At 41.4% G+C, this 26,951-nt stretch overlaps 1 protein-coding gene across 9 annotated transcripts in view; it reads left to right on the top strand.

Annotated features, from left to right (window-relative positions):
- Positions 1 to 26,951, top strand: part of Kif1b (kinesin family member 1B) — a 142,956-nt gene that overhangs the window by 56,544 nt on the left and 59,461 nt on the right. For 8 of the 9 annotated variants that reach the window (XM_090335854.1, XM_090335850.1, XM_090335852.1 and 5 more), the window contains 7 exons: positions 4,127 to 4,206; positions 6,732 to 6,807; positions 9,430 to 9,509; positions 10,205 to 10,311; positions 11,039 to 11,122; positions 14,529 to 14,709; positions 14,849 to 14,921. In XM_090335854.1, the coding sequence (XP_090191980.1) occupies positions 4,127 to 4,206; positions 6,732 to 6,807; positions 9,430 to 9,509; positions 10,205 to 10,311; positions 11,039 to 11,122; positions 14,529 to 14,709; positions 14,849 to 14,921 (681 nt within the window). Of the gene's footprint in view, positions 1 to 4,126; positions 4,207 to 6,731; positions 6,808 to 9,429; positions 9,510 to 10,204; positions 10,312 to 11,038; positions 11,123 to 14,528; positions 14,710 to 14,848; positions 14,922 to 23,890; positions 26,315 to 26,951 lie in introns of those variants that run through there. The other variant, XM_090335858.1, reaches the window with a different exon arrangement.

Below are 26,951 nucleotides of genomic sequence, written 5' to 3'. Positions count from 1 at the left end.
ACATGCTAGCAAGTTATTTCTTTTTTTTCTTTTTTTTTTTTTTGCCAGTCCTGGGGCTTGAACTCAGGGCCTGTCTCTGAGCTTCTTTTTGCTGAAGGCTAGCTAGCACTCTACCACTTGAGCCACAGTACTACTTCCATCGTTCTCTGTATATGTGGTACTGAGGAATTGAACCCAGGGCTTTGTGCATGCAGGGCAAGCACTCTACCACTAGGCCCCGCTCCCAGCCCTGCAAGGTAATTTCTGATGCTGGTAAAGTTGACTGTGAAGTTTTACTAAAGCACCTATTGGAGCCCTATTTATTCATGAATTTTTCTCACAAATAAGCACCAGTGGTCACACTGTGCAAGGCTTTATTCAGAACCAGTTTGAAAGAGAAATGAAACCTCCCACCTATAGAGATTTAATATAAAATATTCTTTTTCTTTGGGATTTCAAATCTTACTGTTTGTTTAGTAAGCTATAGTGCATAAATGTGATTACTCTTTTCTTTTGCCATTTATCTTGGTATCAAGGAGAATTTTCTCACTAAGTGCCAAACAGAGTGAATTAAAAATAATGTTAGATGTTAAAAGTCAAGACATTTAACTAGGCTTTTTTTTTTTTTTTTTTTTTTTGCTAGTCCTGGGCCTTGAACTCAGAGCCTGGGCACTGTCCTTAGACCCTTTTTGTTCAAGGCCAGCACTCTGCCACTTGCACCACAGCACCACTGGTTTTTTCCTGTGTATGTGGTTCCAGGGAATCGAACTCAGGGCTTCATGCATGGTAGGTGAGCATGCTAACACTAGGCCATGCTCATAGGCACATTAACTAGGGTTTTAAAGAATTTAGTCACCCATTATCTTCCAGATAGTTTCTAAGGATTAATGCTGTTGTTAGTTAGGGAGTTCCTTGCCTCCTCTCCCATTAAAGCAAAACTCTATTACTTTATCAACAAATTTCTTCGCTTAAATTTTCCTTTAAGACAACATAAATGAAATCCTCCATTTCCTCTAGCTTTATGAGAGAGAGAAAGGAAGAAAGAGAGGGGGAGAGGAGAGAGAGAGGGCTTTTTTAGTTTTGTGTTCATTGTAACAGTGATTCACTGAAGCATAAGTACTTCCTTAGCTCTGCTTTTACTGTTGTGAATGGGGAGAATTCCTTGCAGGCATTTTAATGATGCAGGCATAATGCATCCAGAGCGCAGGACAGACAATGTGTGACAGAAGCTGTGAAGGCTGTTTAGGAGCTGCCTGCCTGCGGCATGGCTCTGCCCGAGAAAATACTGTAATGGAACACAGCAATAGTGGAGGTTGATTCATTTGCCTTACATTTTGTTTCCATCGCTTCTTTTTACTTGTGACTTCAGAGGAGATCCGATGTCAGTATACTGCGTTATGGGGGAGCTGCTGCTGTTGCTTCATTCACTGAAAAGCCTGTCCACATGTGGCACAAGCAGCTTGCAACCTCTACAAACCTAGCTGGCAAAAGAGTGATACATAATTGCTTCTGTTTTAAGTCACAACTCACTGAGTTGTAACTGTTGTGCCCTTGATTTGGTTTCTTATTCAGTAAGGCTTTAAACACCTATCTGTAGCCACAGTGTGCTGGCTCTAATGTCTGGCCTCTGTCAGTACTGTGAGTGCCACTCTAAGGCTTAGCCTATAAATATCCACAGATGGCCATTTCAGATGCAGAGGCCGGGGCCCATGCTGGGCTAAGCAGTCAGAGGGCCTCGTAGTGGGAACTTCATAAAGTGTGCTGTGTTCTGCACAGCAAAACCTTGGCTATCCCATAGCTTCAAAGAGCGTTCAGTGGAGTAAGTGCCTAATCTTTTAAGTATTAGAGAAACTCCAAATGCAGTTTTTCATGGAAAGATTTCTGATTTGTCCTTTGAATTTACCTGCCTCCTTCACTGAACTTTCAGGATTAAATTGTTATAGTTGTGTAAATATAATTTACTAACCGGTGCTCTGTGTGTGTACGTGTGCGTAGAGTGTGTGTGTAGAGAGAGAGAGTCAGACATACATGCTTCTTAGAATGAGTGCCAACTTCCCAATGGCTTCTCTGTTTTTTTTTTTTTTTTTTTAATGTATGTACGCGTGGAGAGAGAAAGAGAGAGGGAGGGAGAGAGAGAGAGGGAGGGAGGGAGGGAGAGGGAGGGAGGGAGGGAGGGAGGGAGGGAGAGAGAGAGAGAGAGAGAGAGAGAGAGAGAGAGAGAGAGAGAGAGAGGGAGGGAGAGGGAGAGAGGGAGAGAGAGAGGCGGGTATGCCAATTCTGGGGCTGGAACTCAGGGCTTGGGACACCATTGCTGAGCTTCTTTTTGCTCAAAGCTAGTGCTCTACCACTTGAGCTACAGTGTCATTGGGAATTTATTGGAGATGAGTCTCAGATTTTCCTGCCTAGGCTGGCTTCAAACTGTGATCCTCAGATCTCAGCCTCCTGAGTAGCTATGATTACAGGCATGAGCCACCAGTTTTGTTTTTATTTTTACACTTCTTTTCCTTCCTGCTTTATTTTCCTCAGAAGCACCTAGTATGGCTGTGTACTTAACTAATCAAAAGTATCTTGGTATCTACCAAGAGATGGTGACTTATGCCTGTAATCCAGTTTATTCAATGGGCTGAGACGTGGAGGATTGCCATTTGAAAGAAGTTTGTGAGCCGGTTATATCCTTGAGCTAAAGAGCTCAGGGACAGTGGCCTGGCTCAGAGGTCAAGCCCCATGACTCCCCCCCCCCTCCCAAAAAAAAGTGAAAAGAAAGAAGTCTGTGAGACTCTATTTCCAATTGGCTAGCAAAAAGCCAGGCTGGAGGCATGGTGCAGTTGGTAGAGTGCAACCATGCCTGTAATCTTAGCTTATTCTGTGGATTGAGACTTGGAGGATTGCCATTTGAAGCCAACTCAGAAGACTTCTGTGAGACTCCATCTCCAGTTAGCTAGCAAAAAGCCAGTCTGGAGGCATGGTTCAGTTGGTAGAGTGTCAGCCATGAACAAAATGAATGAAAATTGGAGTTCAAGCCTCTATATCAGTATATACAGGAAAAAAATGATCTTGGTCTTCTTGCTAGGATATGTCTCCAGAAGGCAGAGATTTTGCTCCCTGCCATTTCTCTGGTTGTCTGGGAACAAGACTTGACTAAGAACAAGTTGTATGTAATTCTTGGTGAAAACAGTTTTAGTTCTTACATTTATATAATATAGTAAACAGCAAGTGACTTGTGACTTGTCATTTTAGTGGTTATATGCTTGTAGGTGAGATTTAATACTAAGCTTTTCTATATTGGCTTTGGGTCTTATGCAGGGGAAGGCACTGCTATGGTAAGGTATAGCTTTGAGGAACTTAATTCTTTTGTAGATGTGTTTTTCAGAAAAAAAGACACATTTTGCAGTATTATTACCTTTCTTCTACTTGTATGCACACACATACACTGTACTAAGAGTCAAGTGTTTTTATTAGGATTTAAACGAATTATATCGTTTGGGACTGACTGAGATGACTTTAGTTCCAGTCTTTATGATCTTTACTTTACATATTAGAAAAGAAAAAGACCAAGCCAGGTGTGGTGGCTCATGCTTGTAATCCTAGCTACTTAGGAGGCTGAGATCTGAGTGTCTTCAAAGCCAGCCCTGGCACTAAAGACAGTATGACTTTTTTTTTTTTTGCCAGTCCTGGGCTTGAGCTCAGGGCCTGAGCACTGTCCTTGGACTTTCTCAAGGCTAGAGCTCTACCACTTGAGCCTCAGCACCACTTCCGGCTTTTTTATGTATGTGGTACCGAGGAATCGAACCCGGGTCTTCATGCATGCTAGGCAAGCACTTTAACCACTAGGCCAAACTCCCGGTCCCGGTCACTGGAAAATGGGAAGTGGGGCTGTAGCTTAAGGGGTATGGTGGTAGCCTTGAGCTGAAGAGCTCAGGGACATCTCCCAGGCCTAGGGATAGGGTGGTAGCCTTGAGCTGAAGAGCTCAAGGACAGCGCCCAGGCCCAGAGTTCAAACACTATGACCACCCCCCTAAAAAGAAAGAGACCTCATAAATTACGCTTGATATCCTCAAAGGAACAATCTGCTTCTTGCTTTCCTTCTTAGCTACTGCCTGCTAAATTATATGACTTTGTCACTTTAAATGTGTTCTTCTATCTTTAGGAATCAGAGAAGATCATTGCTGAGTTGAATGAAACCTGGGAAGAGAAGCTTCGTAAAACAGAAGCCATCAGAATGGAGAGGTCAGGAGGTTAAAATATGGAGGTGTTTTCTAGAGAATTTGGCTTATTTATTTATTTATTTATTTATTTGTTGTGAGAATTGAACTCTGGGCCTAGACCTGCCTCTGATTTCTTCAGCTCAAAGCTAGCACTGTACCACTTGTGCCACAGCACCACTTCCTGTTTTCTGGTGGTTAGTTGAAGATAGGAGTTTCACGGACTCTTGCCTGGGCTGGCTGTTGGACCCCCATCCTTACATCTCAGCCTCCTCTGTAGCTAGATTATGGGTGTGAGCCACCAGTGCCTGGTTTTTGGCTTACTTTTATAGTAAGAAAAGATGAACTATGGCCGGGAGCATAGCCTAGTGGTAGAGTGCTTGCCTAGCATGCATGAAGCCCTGAGTTCTATTCTTCACTAGCACATATCCATAGAAAGCCAGAAGTAGTGCTGTGGCTCAAGTGGCAGAGTACTTGCCTTGACCAAAAAAAGGTATTCAAGAACAGTGCCCAGGCCCTGAGTTCAAGCCCCAGGACTGGCAAAAAATAAAAAAGAAAGGAAAAGATGAACTAAAAGTTAAAAACAAAAAGTTCCCATTTGTAAAGCACACACACACACACACACACACACACTTACACAACATACATATTCACACACAAAAGTCACCAGTCGGGCCAGGAGTTTGGCCTAGTGGTAGAGTGCTTGCCTAGGATGCACATAGACCCAGGCTTGATTCTTCGGTACCACATACATAGAAAAAGCCAGAAGTAGTGCAGAGGCCTTGAGAAAGTCCAAGGACAGTGCTCAGGCTCTGAGCTCAAGCCAGAACTGGCAAAAAAAAAAAAAAAGTCACCAGTCATTCACACTTTGAAGTGAAATCTCTATATTTGAAGGGTCTCTAGACTTGTTTAATAGTTAACATACTACTTCCTGCTGAGGATCCATAAATCTGGAACATATTGATGAAGACTACCTTTGATAGTGGCCCAAAGTAAGAGCTGTTCTGACTACTATCTTACTACTTTTTCTGGAACTATTTGGTAAGAGGTATAGTTATGGATGCAAATTGGTTCTATCTTAAATGCTACTCCCTAGTATAGCCTTAAATGACACTTTTTTTCATGTATAATTTATTGAAATTTGACAATACATATAGTGAGGCCATCGCTATTCTAATGAAAACCTATATAGCATTTCCATTTCTCCAGAAAGTTCTCCATGGCAATTTATGATTCTCTCCATCTGTGTTCCATGGAGGCACTGATTTGATTTCTGTCATTTTAGTTTGTTTTACTGTTTAAAACTATGTAATGATTGCTTCATTACACAAATATTCTATTTGATTTCTTGTGCTATATACAGCATTTTTTAGATTAATTCATGTTTCCTTGTATAGCAATAATACAATCCTTTAAAAAATATCTGAGGATTATTTTATTGTTTGAATATCTTGTCATTTGTTTGCCCATTAATCTGTTTGTATGTATGTGTCAGTGGTTTTAAAGTGTGTTCCGTGTGTGTGTGTGTGTGTGTATGTGTATGTGTGTGTGTTCTGAGATTGGATGATTGTATGCTGTCTCTAAACTCTAAAAGGACACTTTTGTTATTGAAATCAACACATATTTTAAAAGTGTCAGTTCTGAGTTTGGAGGTATGGCTCAGTGGCTAGAGAACAAGCCAGTGAGCAGAAGCACCAGGTACTGAGTTCTAGTTCTGGTCTTGGATTACTCCACTCCCCCAAAGTTAGGACTAAGTTCTAATGGATTGATGAAGTAAAAATAAAAGCAATAATTAAAATTATTTTCAGGCTAGGCGCAGTGGCTCTCGCCTGTAATCCTATCTGCTCAGGAGGCTGAGATCTGAGAATCAAGGTTCAAAGCCAGCCAGGGCACAAAAGGACCTGAGACTCTTATCTCCAATTAACTCAAGAAAACTGGAAGTGGGGTTTGGCTCAAGGGTAGGGCAGTAACCTGGAGCTGAAGAGCTCTGGGACAATGCCCAGGCCCTGGGGTAGGGCAGTAGCCTTGAGCTAACAAGCTCAAGGACATTGCCTAGGCTGAGTTCAAGCTCCATGCCTCCCACAAAAATGTGTGTGTGTGTGTGTGTGTGTGTGTATACATATATATATTCATGACTTAAGCTAGAATTATTGAACAAAAATGATGGTGAATATAGAAACACAGATTTGAGAAAATGACATTTAAAGATTATATTCCTTTTACTCAAGTTACTTTCCCTTTTTTGGGGTAGGTACATGGGGTGGGCCTGGGGTTGATTCCATTACTTCACAGAATGCTGGATAAGTTTTCTGCAACTGAGCTATAACCCCAGCTTGAGTGATTATACAGGAACATATTCTATTTTGAATATGCTGTTTCTGTTAAAAATAATGATTTCTTACTCATGGTATGCACACCATTGTACATTTGCATTACCTACTTTATCTATGGCCAGTTGTTTTTGTTTTTCTTGCTTTACTTTAAAGTTAGACAGAACTATTTGACATTTTGGGTTTGGTACTTGTTTTATTTTGTGTTAATTTCCTCCAGAGAAGCCTTGTTGGCTGAGATGGGAGTTGCCATTCGGGAAGATGGTGGAACACTGGGCGTTTTCTCACCTAAAAAGGTAAGAAGCTATGTTGTGAAACTCAGTCAGAAACACACACACACACACACTTAAAATGAATAGTTTTCATAGTTCAGGAGCTTTTCCTTGGAGAATGGAAGGTTGAGAGAGTTCTGACAGGGTTTGTCTGATGAGAGACTCTCAATAAAACCTTCTTGTACAACTTTGATGATAATATCCAAAATGAGGAAAATAGTTTTTCTTTAAACTTGCATTTATTCAGATATATTGCTTAATGACTATAAAAACCTTATAGTGCTCTTTTTGTTTGTTTGGTTTTTTTGTGTGCCAGTCCTGAGGCTTAGACTAAGGGCCTGAGTGCTATTTCTGTGCTTTTTTTGCTCAAAGCTAACACTGCCACTAGAGCCCCATCTCTACTTCCAGCTTTTTTAGTGCTTAATTGGAGCTAAGAGTCTCAGGACTTTTTTTTCCTGCCTGGCTTCAAATCGTGACCCTCATATCTCAGCTTCCTGAGATTGATAGGCATGAACCACTAGCACTCAGCTGTAGTTACAGTTTTTATAGAATTAGATTATGCCTTTGTGTGCTTCTGAAGGTATTCTATAATAATTTTCTGTATTAAAATCTGAGAGCCAGGTATTGGTGGCTCACGCCTGTAATCCTAGCTACTCAGAAGGCTGAGATCTGAGGCTCATGGTTTGAAGCCAACCCAGGCAGGAAAGTCATGAGACTTTTTTTGTTGTTGTGGTTGTTGGTCATAGGGTTTGAACTCTGGAACTAAGTGCTGTCCCTGAGCTCTTAGATCCTCATTCAAGGCTAGCACTCAACTACCTTGAGCCATGCACCACTTCAAGTTGGAGATAAGAGGCTCGCAGACTTTAGTGCCCGGGCTGGCTTTGAACCGTGATCCTCAGATCTCAATCTCCTGAGTAGCTAGGATTACAGGCATGAGCCACCAGTGCCCCACTCTGTGAGACTCTTATCATCAAACACCAGAAAACTGGAAATGGTCTGTGGCTCAAAGTGGTAGGGTACTAGCCTTGATCGATATCTAAGAGCTCAGGAACAGTTCCCAGGCCCCCGAGTTCAAGTCCTGCAACAACAGTGGGGGGGAAAAAAAAACTAGGAGAAGGGATGGGGATAAAAGTCAGTGGTTGGAGTATTTGCATATGTGTAAGGTCCTGGTTCAATCCCCACTGCCACCAAAAAATAAAATTAAATATAAAGTGAGGAAAGTTACTACAACTTATAAAAAATATTATGGTGTTTACTATGACAAATAACAAAAGTAACTTGGACAAGTATATGAAAAGCAGAAGACGAGATATAGTAAGTAGCTCATATCTGTAATCCCTAGCCACTTAGAAGGGAGAGATCCAGAGGATTACAGTTCAAAGGCCAGACCGAAAGTTAGCTAGATCCTGCCAAGCCAGGTGTGTTAGAATGTATCTGTGATCCAACCTCATATCTGGATCGCAGGTATAGGTAGGAGGATAGCAATCTAAGGCCAGTCCAGGACAAAAACATGAGACCCTATGTCAAGAATAACTTAAGCAATAAAGGGCTGAAGGCATGACTCAGGTAGAAAATTTCCATCCTAATAAATTAGCTCAGGGCCCTGAGGTCAAATTCTAGTACCTTTAAAGAACAAGAAGGAAGAGAAGGAAAAAGGACAAAGAAGGAGAAAGATGGAAGAGAACATATGAGGAAGAGGAGAAGGAGGAGGAAGCAGAGGAGCAGGAGGAAGAAGAGAAAAGAAGAAAACATCCTAAACTGAAATCTTTGCAGCTTTGTCTTGCTTTTATTTTGCCCAGGATACTTTAAGGCCCTACTTAGGAAAGGAAGAGACACACTACTGACCACACCAAACTCCATTTAAAAATTTGCTCCTCAGTATTTCTTTTACTTAGGCCTCTGAAGGGACTTGAAAGAATGCTGCTGTCAAAGGCATCATTCTTACCAAACTATTTGAGTTCTTAAACTACAAAGGTAGTTAAGATGTAGTGGTTTTGACCATCTCTTCTGACTCATTTTTCATTTCTTCACATTACTATAGTACTGTCTTGAGTAAATTTTTGCTCCAAGATCATGTGATTTACTTTTGCCTTCCAGTGGGGTCTTTTCACCAAGGAAGGTTGGTTTTTAGAATATTTTTAGAAACATTAGAGCTAGATGAAAAATATTTTCAACATATTTTCATTGTTGAATATCAGTAATTTAATTTTTTTTCTTGAAGGGGAGGACTAATAAACTAAAGGGAAAACTAGCCACGTAAGAATTGATGAAAGTTATAGAAAGAAACATGTGTGTGGGATATATAATGAATCTAAAAGAATTATAAATCCGAAAATTCAAGAATCTTCGCTTTTAAAAAAGTTTGGTATCAGAGAATCAGTCTGTTTTATTTTTGTGTGTGTGTGCATTATTCTTTGAGCTTATCTGGCACTGGTTCTAGTTCCTTATCCCAGAGTTCATGTTTTTAAACAGAATGGATTAGTACAGTTTGGGGAGGACTAAAGGCAGTTTTCTCTTACAGACTTGCAAACAGTAATAAAAGTCCCTTGTGGGGATTCTGAGAAGTCTGTCTTCCTCAGATAGCCCTTCTTATCATGTCTCTTCATGGTACCTTGCTCCAACTGGATAATCTGGAATCTTTTTCAGACCCCACATCTTGTTAATCTCAATGAAGACCCACTGATGTCAGAATGCCTGCTTTATTACATCAAAGATGGAATTACAAGGTATACTTTTGCTTCTGGTCTAGCACAAATGTTTTCTTTTCTTCTGTCTGGTTAATAACTAAAGGGAAGTTGTTGACAACTTTTTTTTTTTTTGGCCAGTCCTGTGCCTTCAGCTCAGGATCTGAACACTGCCCTTGGGCTTTTTCAAGGCTAGAACTCTACCACTTGAGCCACAACACCACTTCTGGCTTTTTTCTATGTATGTGTTACTGAGGAATCAAACCCAGGCCTGCATGCATGTTAGACTACCACTAGGCCAAACTCTTGGCCCCAACAACTTTTTTTTTAATTGTTTTCTGTTTCTCCTGTCTGTAGTAGTTACAAACTATCATTTTACTCATTCTAAATTGTGTTAAGTAGAACCATTAGCATTCAGTTTTTCTCTAGAAGACCCTAAATAAGATTTTTTTTTCTCCATTTGATAGCATGTGAGTTCATTAGGGATTTAGCTGGTGCCTGTCTTTTTGATATGCTGTATGACTTATATCCGTGGACCATTCTCTTTGATTCTTACTCTCATAGAGAGAGGTTGATCACATATAAGAATAGAATTTATAGTCCAAAGCTTCTGATACAAAAAGCCAGTACCTTGTTTTGGACATAGCAAAGGGCATTATTTGGTAGAAAGAGACTCATTGTGTGTAAGTGCTTTTTGTGTCTGAATTTCCCTGGGAAACGCTTTACTTTGTGTTCAGGGTTGGCCAAGCAGATGCTGAGCGGCGCCAGGACATAGTGCTGAGCGGGGCCCACATTAAAGAAGAGCATTGTATCTTCCGCAGTGAGAGGAACAACAGTGGTGAAGGTGAGAGTTCCTGCTTTGAGCTCCTTGGACAACTTTTTCATTTTCAGACTTTCATGAGAAACTCTGCAGACTTGGTATCCCTGTCCATTAGTGGTTCTTTCTCTGAAAAACCTGGGCTACTTGTAAATGCAAGGGACCAGCATCACCACTTTACATGCAAATAGCATGGACACAGGGTGCCCTTTTGTTACTGCCAAGAACCAAGCAGGGCATGCACTCATTAGGCTTGATTTTGAATGCTAATTATTTAGTAGGAAAGTAAGAGAAGAATTTTCTGGATAATAGATTTTAAAAGAAGCTCAAATCTTAACTCAAAAACATGTAGTTTTAACTGAAAGAATAGCTCATATAATTAACAAAACAGCAGCAATCTCATAATATGTGGAGTTTGGTCACTGACTTCTTCTTTTCCCTTAACCAGAATATAGCTTTTTATCTTTAGTTTGGGGGTATTTGTATATCTCATACTTATGATCTCTATTAAGTGTTAAAAGTAATATTTTTATCATCTTCTGAAGTTGGTCAGATTTCATTCAATATTTCTGTCTTAGCCATATATTCAAGTAGTCTTTCATGCTGGTCCTAGTTCTGGTAAAATGAGAAGACACTTCAACCACTTGATTGATTGGCTGGAGCAGTCTCTTCTGCTTACCATGCATCCTGACAGTCAGCAGCTTGTGTGATTCCATTGGTTTGTGGAAATGACATTGCTTTGTGTTCTTCCTAGTTATCGTGACTCTAGAGCCCTGTGAGCGCTCAGAAACCTATGTGAATGGCAAGAGGGTGGCCCAGCCTGTCCAGCTGCGCTCAGGTGAGATGGGAGAGAGCTGGAATGATTAGCAGTATGTATACATGGTCCACATGAACAACCCTGTTTAACCCCTTGCTTAAAGGCCATTATGAAAGCATTTAGCAGTTTTGTTCTTATAACAATCTTTTTGTACTAGGAGAATGAGGTCATGTTTCTTATTTCTTTTTTTCGTTTTACCAGTCCTGGGGCTTGTGAACTCAGGGCCTGGACACTGTCTCTGAGCCTCTTTTGCTCAAGGCTAGCACTCTGTCACTTAAGCCACAGCACCACTTCTAGTTTTTCTGTGTATGTGGTACTGAGGAATCAAACCCTGGGCTTTATGGATGCTAAGCAAGCACTCTACTATTGAGCAACATTCCCAGCCCCTCATGTTGCTTTATGAGATGGTATGTTGCTCTATAGCCAAAGCAGGCTGTACTTCAACTCAGGAAGACCTGCCTCAGCCCCCAACTACTGTGATACTAGATATGAGTCACCACACCTGGTAAGAGATTAGATCCTGTGCATTTAAAGTATGATTTCTTGGACAAATGACAGTGGCCTGTAATCGTAGCTACTCAGGAAATTGAGACTTGGAAGATCAATCCAAACCAGCCTACACAGAAAATTTTACTAGAATGCCAGCTGGGGGCCTAACTTAGGTGGTATAGTACCTGTCTAATATATAAGAGCCCTGACATCACCCTGCCCCCCTCCAAAAAAAAAAAAAAGATTTTGAAGGCTGGGTGTCAGTGACTCGTGCCTGTAATCCTAGCTACTCAGGAGGCTGAGCTCTGAGGATTGTGGTTCAGTGCCAGGCTGAGTAGGAAAGTCGTGAGACTGTTTATCTCCAATTAACCACCAGAAAATTGTAAGTGACACTGTGACTCAAAGTGGTAAAGGAGTTTGGTTTAATGATAGAGTGCTTGCCTAACATGCACGTAGACCTGGGTTCAATTCCTCAGTACCACATACATATATAGAAAAAGTCAGAAGTGGTGCTTTGGCTCAAGTGGCAGAACACTAACCTTGAGAAAGCCCCAGGACAGTGCTCAGGCCCTGAGTTCAAACCCCAGAACTGACCAAAAAAAAAAAAAAAAAATCAAAGTGGTAGAATGCTATTCTTGAGTTAAAAATCTAGGGAGGGTCAGTGCCCAGGCCCTGAGTTCAAGCCCCACAGTGACCTAAAACTAAATAAAAGAGGTTTTTGAGGAAAAAACTCGGGGAGAGCTAGAGAAGGGATGACATTGTCATCCCTTTACACTCTTTACCTGACTTATGTAACTAAGCTTTCTGTACATCACCTTTATAATAACAAGGATTTCTTAGAGCAAATATGGTAACTCAGTAATAAAACACTTGTTTCTCATGCACAAGTCATACAAAGATGGTATGTGCATGCACACATGTAATAGGAATTGAACTGAAGACAGCCTTAGCCTTCCCCCACCTCACCCCCCTCACCAGTACCAGAAATTGAATTCAGGGGCTAGGAATTTGGCCTAGTGGTAGAGTGCTTGCCTAGCATGCATGAAGCCCTGGATTTGATTCCTCTGTACCACATACATAGAAAAAGCCAGAAGTGGCGCTGTGGCTTAAGTGGGAGAGCTCTAGCCTTGAACAAAAAGGGTCCAAGGACTGTGCTCAGGCCCTGAGTTCAAGCCCCAAGATTAGCCAAGAAAAAAAAATTGTACTCAGGGTCTAGTACACACCAGGCAGGTGCTCAAGAGCTAAACCACCAGCCCCTCTCCTGTTGGCTATTTTCCAGTAAGTTCCTGCTCTATGTCCTGACCAACCTGGGCACTGCTCCTGCTACTTGTGCTTTCCCCTGTTCCTGGGGTGTTAGGTTTTCATCATTGTTCCATGTTTCCCCTGCCATTGGTGATAACAGGCATGTACCATTGTGCCCAGCTTTTTATTGGTTGGGATGGTGTTTTGAAGCTTTTTGCCCAGGTGGGCATTGAATTGCTGTTCTACTGATGTCAGCCTTCTGAGTAGGATGATAGCCATGAACTACTGCAACAGCTTATCTATTTGTTTTTGAGATAGGGTCTCACTAGCTTTGCCTAGCTGACTTTAAACTCTCCATTTTCCTGCCTCTACCTCCAGAGTAGCTGGGATCGCAAACATGCACTATTACACTGGCCTTATAAAGGAAAAGAGAGGCCGGGAGTCTGGCCTAGTGGTTAAAGTGCTTGCCTAGCCTGCACAAAGACCCTGGTTTGATTCCTTGGTACCACATATATAGAAAAAAGCCAGAAGTGGTGCTGAGGCTCAAGTGGTAGAGCTCTAGCCTTGAGAAAGTCCAAGGACAGTGCTCAGGCCCTGAGCTCAAGCCCAGGACTGGCAGGAAAAAAAAAAAACAAACAAACAACAAAAAAAAAAACAGGGCCCAGAGTTTGGCCTGGTGGTGGAGTGCTTGCCTAGCATGCACAAAGACCTGGGTTCGATTCCTTGGTACCACATACATAGAAAAGGCTGGAAGTGGTACTGTAGCTCAAGTTGTAGGGTTCTAACCTTGAGAAAGCCCAAGGACAGTGCTCAGACCCCTAAGCTCAAGCCCAGGAATGGCAAACAAAGAAACAAAACCCATAAACTGGGTGCAGTGACTTACGCCTGTAATCCTAGCTACTCAAGAGGCTGACATCTGAGGATTGCCATTCAGACCCAGCCCGGGCACTAAAGTCCGTGAGACTCTTACCTCCAATTAACCACTGGGAAACTGGGAATGGCACTGTTGCTCAAGGGGATCTATAGCCTTGAGTTGAAAACTCAGGGGCAACGCCTATGCCCAGAATTCAAGTTCCACAACCGACAAAAAATAGATAAATAAAAGCCAGGAGGGAGGGTAGCATAGTGGTATAGTGTTTGCTTAGTTTGCATGAAGTCCTTCCTTGGTTCAATTCCTCAGTACCACACACATAGAAAAAAACAAAAATTTTGACCAGGAGTTTAGCCTAGTGCTAGAGTGGCTTGCCTAGCATGTATGAAGATCCAGGTTCGATTCCTTAGTACCACATACATAGAAAAGGGTAGAAGTGGTATTGTGGCTCAAGTGGTAGAGCTTTAGCCTTGAGAAAGCCCAAGGACAGTGCTCAGGTCCTGAGTTCAAATCCAGTCAAGAAAAAAAACACAAAAAATAGCTGGATACTGATAGCTCAGTGCCTGTAATCCTAGCTACTCAGGAGGCTGAGATCTGAGGATCATGGTTCAAAGCCAGCCAAGGCACAAAAGTTCGTGAGACTCTTATCTCCAATTAACCACCAGAAAACTGAAGTGGTGCTGTGGCTTAAGTAGTAGAGCAATAGCCTTGAGCCAAAGAGCTCAGGGACAGCACCTAGGCACAGAGTTCAAGCCCCAGGACTGAAAATAAATAAATAAATAAATAAATAAATAAATAACTCACTCTGCTTATGTTTTGTTCTAGGAAACCGTATTATCATGGGTAAAAACCATGTTTTTCGTTTTAACCACCCGGAACAAGCACGGGCTGAGCGGGAGAAGACTCCCTCTGCTGAGACCCCCTCTGAACCTGTGGACTGGACATTTGCCCAGAGAGAGCTTCTGGAAAAGCAAGGGATTGATATGAAACAGGAGATGGAAAAAAGGTAATGCACAGGAATTAGGCTGAAAACATGACTTTAATAAAGCACACAGATACTTAGCCAAATTTATTGGACAGCGTGCTATTCTACAATGTACAACTTACTCTTTCCTGTGTGGTGTTGTGGTTTTTTTCACGTGTAGGCTACAGGAAATGGAGATCCTGTACAAGAAAGAGAAGGAAGAAGCAGATCTTCTCTTGGAGCAGCAGAGGCTGGTAGGATTCTGTCCTGAACCTGCTCCCTGTTAGGAAAAGGGCATTTGCTCCAAAACCCTCCCTGTTCCACGGATGAGCTCCTTAGGCTCTCATTTATACACTGCTCTGTTCTTTCATTTCCTCAAAGGAGGGAAGACTAACTTCTGTCTCCTAGCAGCCTTGGTTTGAAAAACTGTCCATAGAGGTACTATTTTGTGCCTTTTATTCTTAAAGTCAATTTTTAATTCTATCAGAACCAAGTGCCTCTTGAGGAATGGGGATTTTATGGTACCTTTACCTCATGGTGGTGATTTTTTAAATTTACCTCAGTAGTGGTCCTTGTAATAACAGTGAAGATTTGGATGGAATTTGGTGGGTGGTTGCCTTGGTTTTGTTTCTGATCACCTGATAGTACTAATTTTCTGCTCTTGGGCTGACTTGGGGAGTGTTCTTATGCTGGCAGTATTTGTGGGTTTTTGTGAGATAAACTGTGTCTAAAAGTGTTGCTGCACAGTTGCATGTGTTAATCCTTTCTGTTCCCCTGCATGGAGTCTGAATTCTCAATGAGGTTCTCAGTGGCATGTGTGTAACAGTGGAAACAGGGCTCATACAAGAGACTGGAAATGGGAAGCTCCTATCTCTGGGTTGAGAAGGGATTCAGTGAGCAGCTGAAAAGTCAGTTAAGATCCCAGGCGTAATGCTAACATGTGGCATTTTAGGATATTGCTTAATAAAAATGTGAGTTGCTTAAATAAATTGCTTCTGTTGTTAGTGGATTTTCCCTTCAAAACCAACCAGTTTTTGATTTTAACAAAGCCTTGCTTATAAGAAGTTCCTCAGAATTAATTTGCTATTTAAGGAAAAAGTGTAGTTTTAGACATTGTGGAAGCTGTATAGGACGGAAGTTCTCATTTTTTAAAGGTTCATGGCTGTCTTTTAAAATAAAGGAACATTGGAGAGAAAGCTGGAATTCTGGCCTCTTTTGGCATAAAATATAGCGTGTAAACTTGCACAGCCACGCTCTGTGCTTTAGAGAAGAAAGAGGCTATTGCATAATGGGCCATAAAATCCAAAGACTGAATGACCAGAAGCCGCCTTTCCCAGGGCCACACAGTGCTCAGGCTTGACAGTGGGTTAAACCAGTTCATTTGTTATCTTGGACATTATATTAAAGCCTTCTAAACTATACATTATTAGGTTAAATCAAGTGTTTAAGGCAAGATAATGCCAGTGTTACAGATAGAATCTTCTTAGGAGGCTCACTTGGCATTACTTTCAATGAAATCGAAGATTTAGTTACCATGTGATTAGAGCTTGACAGATTTGTTACATATGAAGGGGCCTTTTATTGTAATGATGTAATATGATCTAATAACATGCCTCTGATGATCTGTGAGAGATCCAAGAGGGCAGGTATAATTAAGCAGTGTTTATTATTAACTCTAATGCCTTGTATTTATATAGTACTTTGTAATTTGCAATGAGCCTAACATCCGTTTTATTTGCTCCTCAAGGCAACTCACTTTGGTAGATGTATTATGTAAGTAAATGTGTGATATTACTTTAGTTTATAGCTGAGGGACTAAGGCTAAAAAATGCCCCCTTGCCCATTCCTAAACCATCTGCCAAAGTCTTTTGACTTGCTTCAGTGTTGTGTCCATGGCAGCCGTGGTTCTCAACCACCTGAGGGTCTTCTGAAAATGTAGATGCTCGCTAGGAAGGTCTTGGGTGGGAGCTATGGTTCTGTATTGCCAGCAAATTTCCTAGGTGATGCCAATGCCATCAGTCCTGGGACCACACTTAAGAGTACACATGTGCCAGGCACAGTGGCTCACCCCTGTAATCCTAGCTACTCAGGAGGCTGACATCTGAGGATCAAGGTTCAAAGCCAGCCCAGGCACAAAAGGACCTGAGACTCTTATCTCCAGTTAACCTCTAGAAAACGGGAAGTGGGGCTTGGCTCAAGGGTAGCATGGTAACCTTGAGATGAAGAGCTCAGGGACAGCACCCAGGCTGAAATCAAACCTTATAACCCCCTGTCACCCTAAAAAAGGAAAAATTTTGAATACACATGCAAGAATATTGTTGCTTGGTGCAACATTGATGATCACTCTATGCCCCAAACGGAACACTGACTGCCAGATGGGGTGCCTACATATCTTTATTCTCATTTACTTAGAAGGCACAGGATTGAAAGTTCAAGGCCATTCTGGGCAATTGAGAAAAACACTGTCTCAAAAAGAAATTTAGGGTTTTTGTTATTGTTGTTTTTAAAGAGGGGCAAGAAAAAGAATCATTAAAAATATGCCAGGTACCAGTGGCTCACCCCTGTAATCCTAACTACATAGGAGACTGAGATCTGTGAATGCAGTTCAGAGCCAGGCCAGGCACTACAGTCCATGAGACTCTAGAAAGTCCATGAGACTCTAGTAAACTCAGAAAAATCCAGAAGTGGTACTGTGGCCCAGGTGGTAGAGTGCTATCCTTGAGCACACAAAGAGGCTGAGGGACAGTGCCAAGGCCTTGAGTTCAAGCACCCAACTGGCAAAAAAAAAAAAGGTTAGCATCTATTCCAGTTCCTCCAGAGGAACTGATTTCTTCTTTAGAAAGAATTTCTGGGGCCGGGAGTTTGGCCTAATGGTAGAGTGCTTGCCTAGCATGCATCAAGACTCGGATTCGATTCCTCGGTACCACATACTTAGAAAAAAGCCAGAAATGGTGCTGAGGCTCAAGTGGTAGAGCTCTCTAACCTTGAGAAAGTCCAAGGACAGTGCTCAGGCCCTGAGCTCAAGCCTGTGACTGGCAAAAAAAAAAAAAAGAAAAAAAAAAGAAAGAATTTGTATGAGGGGCTCCGAGTTTGGCCTAGTGGTAGAGTGCTTGCCTAGCATGCACAAAGACCCGGGTTCAATTCCTCAGTACCACCACATACATAGAGAAAAGCCAGAAGTGGTGCTGAGGCTCAAGTGGTAGATTTCTAGCCTTGAGAAAGTCCAAGGACAGTGTTTAGGCCCTGAGCTCAAGCCCAGGACTGGCAAAAAAAAAAAAGAATTTGTATGAGTAGCAGTATTAAATGGAAAATGTCTTATGGCCCCATAGTTCTCAATGATAGATATATTTCTAATATGTCCTGTCAATAAATGTTGAAAAAAATAGAAAGGCGGCTGGGAGTGAGGACTAGTGGTAGCATCCTTGCCTAGCATGCACGAAGTCCTGGGCTCAGTTCCCCAGAACCACATACACAGAAAAAGCTGCAAGTGGTGTTGTGGCTCAAGTGGCAGAATGCTTACTAGCCTTGAGCCAAAGGTACCCAAGGACAGTGTCCAGACCCTGAGTTCATGCCCCAGGACTAGGGGAGAAAGAAAAAGAATAGAAAGAAATTTTTGCACAGTAACATTAAAAAGTGGAATTCAGGGGCTGGGAGTTTGGCCTAGTGGTAGAGTGCTTGCCTAGTATATACAAAGACCCAGGTTCGATTCCTCGGTATCACATACATAGAAAAAATGCCAGAAGTGGTGCTGAGGCTCAAGTGGTAGAGCTCTAGCCTTGAGAAAGTCCAAGGACAGTGCTCAGGCCCTGAGCTCAAGCCCAGGACTGGCAAAAAAAACAAGGGTGGGGGTAGGGAGGAATTCAGGCTCCTGAATTTTCTGTAATGATATTCTCCAAATCCATCTCATTTCCTGTTGTTGAATGCTTTCATACAAGTAGTACAGTATTATATACCATCCTGTTGCTCTTGACTTTTCACCCCGGAGTTCACGCCTTCTCATTTGTAGAAATTCCTTACAGAGCTTTTCATAAGGCTTATTTTTCATTGTTCTGAATACAAATGAATTAGTAATTTATGAAGTGGCCAAACCTGACTAGGTTTTCTCTTATAGTTGATATTGTTAATTTAATTTAATTTAATTTTTAATTTAATTTTGTTTGGGTTGTGGGGCTTGACCTTAGGGCCTGGGCACTGTTAGTGAATCTCTTTGTGTTCAAGGCTAGTGTCTACCAATTGAGCTATACACTACTTCTGGTTTTTGAGTGGTTAATTGTAGATGAGTCTCCTGGGGACTTTTCTGCCTAGGCTAGCTTTGAACATGATCCTCAGATCTCAACCTCTTGAGTAGCTAAATGCAGAATGAGCTTATATCTTAAATCTTAAATATTAAATCCAGCTTAAATCTTTTTTGTGTGTTTGAGATAAAACTGATACCTTACATGTTGGTATATAAATTTTGCACGGAGGATTATTTTTAAAACTAATCAGTTTGGGGCCAGGAGTCTGGCCTAGTGGTAGAGTGCTTGCCTGGCATGCACGAAGACCCGGGTTCGATCCTTGGTGTACCCCACATACATAGCAAAAAGCTGGAAGTGGTGCTGAGGCTCAAGTGGTAGAGTGCTAGCCTTGAGAAAGTCCAAGGACAGTACTCAAGCCCTGAGCTCAAGCCCAGGACTGGCAAAAAAAAAAAAACCAGTTTGGGGGGCCGTGAGTTTGGCCTAGTGGTTATAGTGCTTGCCTAGCATGCACGAAGACCTGGGTTCGATTCCTTGGTACTACATATATAAAAGCCGGAAGTGGTGCTGAGGCTCAAGTGGTAGATTTCTAGCCTTGAGAAAGTCCAAGGACAGTGCTCAGGCCCTGAGCTCAAGCCCAGGACTGGCAAAAACAAACAAACAAAAAAACTAATCAACTTCTTCTTGTTATAAGAAGTGCCTCAGAATTTGTAAAAAAAAGTGTAACTTTGGTACAAAGTTAAGACATGGTGGATGCAATATAGGAAGTTTTCTCTTTTTTTTTCATTTAAGATTCATGACTCTCTTTTAAGATAAAGGAACATTAGAGAGAAAGTTTGGATTCCGGCATGTAAACTTGCACAGCCACACTCTGTGCTTTGGAGAAGAAAGAGGCTGTTGCACAATGAACCATAAAAGCCAAAGACTGAAAGAGCAGAAGCAGCTTTTCCCAGGGTAACTCAGCTCTCAGGTTGGCAGTGGGTTAAACCAGTTTAATTGTTATCTTGGAAATTAAGCAAAGTATCATGGTCAAGCTTGTGATCGGGTAGTTAATACATTTGAACTATAAAGAAGATATATTACAAAATTAATTAACTTGACAGTATTATTTTAAAAAGAGAGAGAAAATTATGGCCACTGATTTAGTTTGTATTCATTTAGACTTAAATACACTCCTATTGATGTTTTACTCTAGAATTTAAAGGTCTAACTTTTTATTTTCTGAAGCCTGATATTAAAGCAATGAGATTATAATAGTTTTAATATCCCAAATTTTATCTATTTTAACCCTTGACAATTATAAGAAGGACAAAAAACAGGCTAAAAAAAGTGATAATTGTTTGGCAGGAAGCATCACAGGTTGAATTCTGCAAACTCAGTTTTTGTATATTAAAAATAGAAAGAAAAAAAAAAAGAAAGAAAAGGGGCCAGATGCATGGTCTAGTGGTAGCATGCCTAGCATGCATGAAGCCTTGGGTTTAATTCCCCAGAACCACATACACAGAAAAAGCTGGAAGTGGCGCTGTGGCTCAAATAACAAAGTGCTAGCCTTGAGCAAAAAGTGTCTAAGGATAGTCCCCAGGCCCTGAGGATTGGCCAAAAAAAGAAGAAGAAGAAGAAGAAAAGATGGGGGCTGGGAGTGTGGCCTAGTAGTAGAGTGCTTACCTAGAATGCTTACCTAGATCCAGGTTCTATTCCTTAGTACCACATACATAGAAAAAGCTAGAAGTGGTGCTGTGGCTCAAGTGGTAGAGCTCTAGCCTTGAGCAAAGCCCAAGGACAGTGCTTAGGCCCTGAGTCAAGCCCCACGATTGGAAAAAAAAAAAACAAAAAACCCATGAAGTCAAGCATACTTTTTCCTCTTGTTTATTAATGTCATCTTTTGTCACGAGTTTTTGTTTTGTTTTTTCCTTTTGTGCCTCTGAAAATTGAGCCCAGGTCCTTTCCCATGTCAGGAAAACACTCAGTTAGGCTACACCTCTAGTAGTCTTCATTTTGGCTCCCTTCCCTTCCCTCCTTCCCTTCTTTCCTTCCTTCACTTTTTTTTTTTTTTCATTAGGTTACATTAGTGCTAATGGTGGGGTTGGAGTAGGTGTTATGGAGTGGCAAAGTTTTGTTGACATTTCCACACATGTATATATTGTATCCTAATCAACTTTACCCCTTCTATCACTGTCCTGTATGCTCCTCTCCCATTAAAACTATTTCAACAGGTTTCATTGTTCTATTTTTATACATGCAGGCTATTTCAACCATTTCATCCTCATTTACACTGGCTAACCTATCTCCTAGTAGAGGCTATTTCACTTTGTGTGTGTGTGCATGTGTGTGTGAGAGTATGAGTTTATGTACATGCATGTGCCAATCATTAGGCTTGAACTCAGGACCTGGGCACTCACTGTTCTGAGTAGCTAGGATTACAGGCATGAGCAACTTGAACTCCTTCTCTAGTGAATATTTTCTCTTTGCAACTCTACAACTTTATTTCCAGAATAGTCTTTCTAATGTACTTGGGAGTGTGGTACAGTGAAAAGAGCACTTGCCTAGCAAGCTAGCCAACTAACTAACTTGAGGCCCTGAATTCAAATTCAATTATACTGCCAGAGTGGAAGGGAATTCTTCCTAATCCTCTTAAGTGGATTTCTAAAGCCAGCATTGCTTTCCTATGTTCCACGTTACCAAAATTTGCTTAAGAGCCATCATCTGGGCTACTTAGGTAGTTTCTGGGCAGCATGGATTACTTAGCAAGACCTTGTCTCAGATAAAATTTAAAATTATTGGTTATTATTGTCTAGCCCTTGAAACCATTGCAAAGCCAGCCTGCTGATTTATTCACTTATGGAATTTATTTTTGTCAGTCCTGAGGCTTGAACTCAAGAGACAGGGCTCTGTCTCCTAGCTCTTTTGCTCAAGGGTAGCACTCTACCACGTGAGCCATAACTTGATTTCTAGCTTGTTAGTGGTTAATTAGAGATAAGAATCTCAAGGAAACCAGAGCAGTGGCTTCTCAGGAGATCTGAGGATCAGGGTTCAAAGCCAGCCCTGGCACAAAAGGACCTGAGATTCTTATCTCCAATTAACCTCTAGAAAATGGAAAGTAGGGCTTGGCTCAAGGGTAGGGTGGTAGCCTTGGGCTGAAGAGCTCTGGGACAGTGCCCAGACCCTGGGTAGGGCGGTAGCCTTGAGCTGAAGAGCTCAAGGCAGTGCCCAGGCTGAGTTCAAGCCCCATGACCCACAATAATAATAATAATAATAATAATAATAATAATAATAATAATAGTAGTAGTAGTAGTAATCTCATGGACTTTCTTGTCCAGGCTGGCTTCAAACCTCCATCCTCAACTCTCAGCCTCCTCAGTAGCTAGGTTTTAAGCATGCATATTTTTTTTATACAAAGGAGGTTTGATTGTAGCATTTCTATTGTTGTAAACAATAGGTCTTGGTCAACTTTACTCCCCTATCACACTCCTCCCTTTACCCTCTTAGTACAATTTCAGTAGCTTTCATTGTTCTATTACCCTACATGCAAATAAGCTACAGCAACTATACTCATCCTTATCCACCCCCTTTCACAGATCTTCCTTCTCCTGCTGTTCTCCTCACCCCCAATTTTTAGAATGTAATGGTGCAGAGATAGACAACAGGAAAGACAGAGTGGACTAATTTTAGCACAATATAATCTTGGCATTTCATGTGTTTATTGAAGATTTGTCAGTATAAGTGATATTCCTCAAGTAGCTAGAAATTCAATGGGTCTGACTAGATAGAAAAATGTAAGTTGTATTTATTAAAGTATGCTGGTACTTAGGAATTTTAAAATTATATTTAATAGATTATTTGCCTAAGCTTAATTTTTGTGCTGGTAATTTCTCAAAAATTTAGAGGTAAGATATTGTTGGTTTCATATATAAGCAACAAAAAAAACCATATTCTCTGTAAGGATTTTTTTAATGCTTGCTTGCTGTCAGGTATGCTGTGAACAGTAGCTCATGCCTATAATCCTAGCTACTCAGGAGGCTGAAATCTGAGGATTGCGGTTCAAAGCCAGCCTGGGCACTAAAATGTCCATGAGACTCTTATCTCCAGTTAATGATCAAAAAACCAGAATCAGCACTGTGGCTCAAGGGATGGAGGTCAGCCTTTAGCTGAAGAGGGGGTAGTGCTCAGGCTCAGAGTTCACGTCCCACGACCGACCAAAAAAAAAGATTTAATATAAAAATAAAGTAAATTAATTTTACATGACTAAGAAAACAGCAAATCCAATATCTACTCTAGAAAGGCTAGTTTTAGAACCCTCTCACCTGACAGAAAAAGAATTTGGTTTATAAGAACCTCACATGTTCTGCTAATAGGATTCTTGGCACTTTTAACATCATCCCTGTCGCTTCTTTTTCTATATCTCTTCTAACTCTTTTTTCCTAGGGCTGCTCTTTTAGTAAAGCTAAACAAACTTGGCATCCTGCAGCCTTACTAACCCTTGTTAATCCGCCTGCTGGTCACATCTTTGTATGGCATCCGTGTTCACTCATGGGGACAGAGGTTCTGGAAGGAGCAACAGCAATAACCAAGGCAAATGAGGGAAGTGGCTGCATGGATTGTCCGCACGTGTGGGGTGTAGGTTTTACTCCTATTTCTTGGCATAGTGGAAGTTTAATCTTACACTAACTTGTTAGTTTCATATGAGGGAGAGTGAGAAACACTCTTCGTTGGCCTTCTAAGAAAGCAGAAAGCAGAAATTTGGATTGGGTGTATGCAGTGCCACAAAGCTTTGTATTACTTGTAACCTATATATGCAGATGTCTTAATAGACTTGCATATCATTTAGTTTTTCTAATTTTAATTTTTTAGTTTAGGGCTTTAGTTATGTTTTGCTTTTAAATTTGGTTAAGGCTTTTTCTTTTCTTTTTTTTTTCTTCAATATGATTTTCCTTTTTTGCATTTTAATTTTGGTTATTTTGGGGCCATTTTTTTATTTTGTTTTCCCAAAGGACGCGGATTCTGATAGCGGGGACGATTCTGACAAGAGGTCATGTGAAGAGAGCTGGAAACTGATTACTTCTCTGAGAGAAAAACTACCTCCCAGCAAGTTACAAACCATTGTTAAAAAATGTGGCCTCCCCAGCAGTGGGAAGAAAAGAGAACCAATTAAAATGTATCAGATCCCTCAAAGAAGGCGCCTGAGTAAAGATTCCAAGTGGGTCACAATCTCAGATCTTAAAATTCAGGCTGTTAAAGAGATTTGCTATGAGGTTGCTCTCAATGATTTTAGGCACAGCCGGCAGGAGATTGAAGCCTTGGCGATTGTTAAAATGAAAGAGCTTTGTGCCATGTATGGGAAAAAAGATCCCAACGAGAGGGACTCGTGGAGGGCAGTGGCCAGGGATGTCTGGGATACTGTCGGGGTCGGAGATGAGCGGATTGAAGACATGATGACCAGTGGGAAAGGGGGAACAGACGTAGATGACCTCAGGGTTCACATAGACAAGCTGGAAGATATTTTGCAAGAAGTCAAAAAGCAAAACAACATGAAAGATGAGGAGATCAAGGTATTAAGAAGTAAAATGGTCAAAATGGAGAAAATCTTGCCACTGATTGGATCTCAGGAACAGAAAAGCCAAGGAAGTCACAAATCAAAGGAGTCTGCGGGTGCTGGTGTTAGTGGCACCCCTGAGAATGAAGGAATTAAAGGGGAGAGTGCAGAACTGGGCAAAGAAGAACGGGTGTCCCAGCTGATGAACGGAGACCCAGCTTTTAGACGAGGGCGTCTGCGTTGGATGAGGCAGGAGCAAATTCGATTTAAGAACCTGCAGCAGCAGGAAATAACGAAGCAGCTCCGACGACAGAATGCACCTCACAGGTTCATCCCTCCCGAGAACCGGAAGCCCCGGTTCCCCTTCAAGAGCAACCCTAAACACAGAAACTCCTGGAGTCCTGGGACGCACATCATTATAACAGAAGATGAAGTCATCGAGCTCAGAATTCCGAAGGATGAAGAGGTTAGGAAGGCAAATAAAGATGAGAGCCAGGAGAAGGGGGGCAGAGCAGCGTCTAAGGAGCCCCTGTTAGCATGGGGCTCTCCGGGGATGAGAAGTCTCGATCACATCCAAGTGAGCAAGCAGCCTGTTAACAGCCCACCACAGCCACCTCAGCTACGTTGGAGAAGCAATTCTCTCAACAGTGGCCAACCGAAAAGTATGCGCTGCCAGGCCTCTGCCTCCTCTGAGGCACTGAACTCCCATGGTGGTCACTCCTCTGCGGACCTGCAGACTTTCCAGGCCAAGCGCCACATTCACCAACACCGGCAGTCTTACTGCAATTACAACACTGGAGGGCAGCTGGAGGGCCATGCAGCTAATTCCTGTCACAAACAGACTGACAAGCCCAACCAGTTTGTGACCCCTCCAAGGATGAGGAGGCAGTTCTCTGCGCCCAATCTCAAAGCCGGGCGAGAAACCACAGTGTGAATAGATTACTGGACAAACTTGAAATCGCAGAGGAGAGACTAGGCAATGTTAATGTTAGCTCACAGTTTAGATTGGTTCTATCCTTTGCCTTGAATTTCTGGTATTTACATTATGATTTTAGTGCTATATTACTACAAACATGAACTGGTTTTTATAAGGTTAACAAAATGTAAAACACTGGTAAACATTTTGCTTTATATACCATCAGTGGACAGTTTCTGGAATTTTGGAGAAAACATTTAGAGATCCTTTATTTTTCTGAGACTCTTCCCCCCTTCCTTGGTGCCAAGATAATTTAATACACTTATGCCAGATTATTTTGGTATAAGTTTATATTTTTAATAATGCCTATAAATTGATCTGATATCCAGAAAGACCTCCCTCTTAGTTTATGCTGACTTCTCAAAAATGAAATTTGATATGTAAATGTCTGTTCTCCATAAATGGTGGGGAATAAAACTAAATGGAACTTGGCTTAAAAATAATAACATGCACTAGAGGCATGGCCCAATGTTGGAACACCTACCTGCTCAGCAACTGGGGGGCTCTGAATTCAAACCTATTACTGCCAAAAAATAAATAAACTCCCAAAAACAAAAGAAAAACCCACACAACTGTGTAGACACAGCTTTGGACTTAAGATTCATATCCAAGTCTGTGCTTTTAGGTATATTGAAATTTTCATAACCACAAACTAAATTTCTGCAGATTTTGTAATACACAGCTTTGCATCTTCAGCAGAGTTTCATCTTTTTCTATGTTTTATAAGGAGCTGATTCAGTAAGATTTTTAATGTGTTACAACATGTATAAAATTTGCCATAATTTTACTATCTTCAAATTGGCACTGTCTTTCTGTTTGTAATTTGTATTTTGAAGTTTAATGTATTTCTCACATATACATACACATACGTGCACACACACACACACACACACACACACACACACACACACAAAATAAGCTATTCACCAAATTGTGCCAACAGAAATACCCACAGAAATATGAGTTCTTTGAGCAGTACAAATAAATTTATAAGGAGATGATTGGGTTGAAGAAGGAAGAAATAGGACATGGGATAAAGACTGCAGCATATGTCTCGTACTGCTTTTTTCTGCAGTGGTTGGTGAGATAATAAAAGTTTTTTGCTTGGTTCTGGCATAAAAGAGATGATATAGTAAACTATTATGTTGGCAGCAGCAATATGCTCATAGATAAGCAAGGAAAAAAAGTCCTGATGAACATTCATTGTATCTATACCTCATTTTACCCTGTTCTGGTCTGTTTGCCTTACTGGAGAATACACACACACACACACAAAAAAAAAAGATGGATTTTAATGGGAAGAAAAGTGTAATTTCTACATCCCTTTCATCTCTTGCACTTGTCAGAAACTTTTCTGTGAAGCAGTGTGAAGAGTCAGAAGTTGCGTGACTTCTCGTCTTGAAGATGCCTGAGTCTCCTAAGTCATCTGTCAAACACTTGTCTTCCAAATGGTGTAGAAAACTGCAGCCAAGACAGAAATTAGCACTCAAGGAAGCTGTCAAGATTGTGATGGTTTTCCCCCCCTTCCTGTGTGGGCGCTATA

Source organism: Megascapheus bottae, chromosome 6 (assembly GCF_031878675.1).
Source record: "Megascapheus bottae isolate mThoBot1 chromosome 6, mThoBot2.hap1, whole genome shotgun sequence".
Taxonomy (NCBI): domain Eukaryota; kingdom Metazoa; phylum Chordata; class Mammalia; order Rodentia; family Geomyidae; genus Megascapheus; species Megascapheus bottae.
Note: the sequence above shows the minus strand (reverse complement) of the source record. Positions and strands in the feature narration are given on the sequence as shown.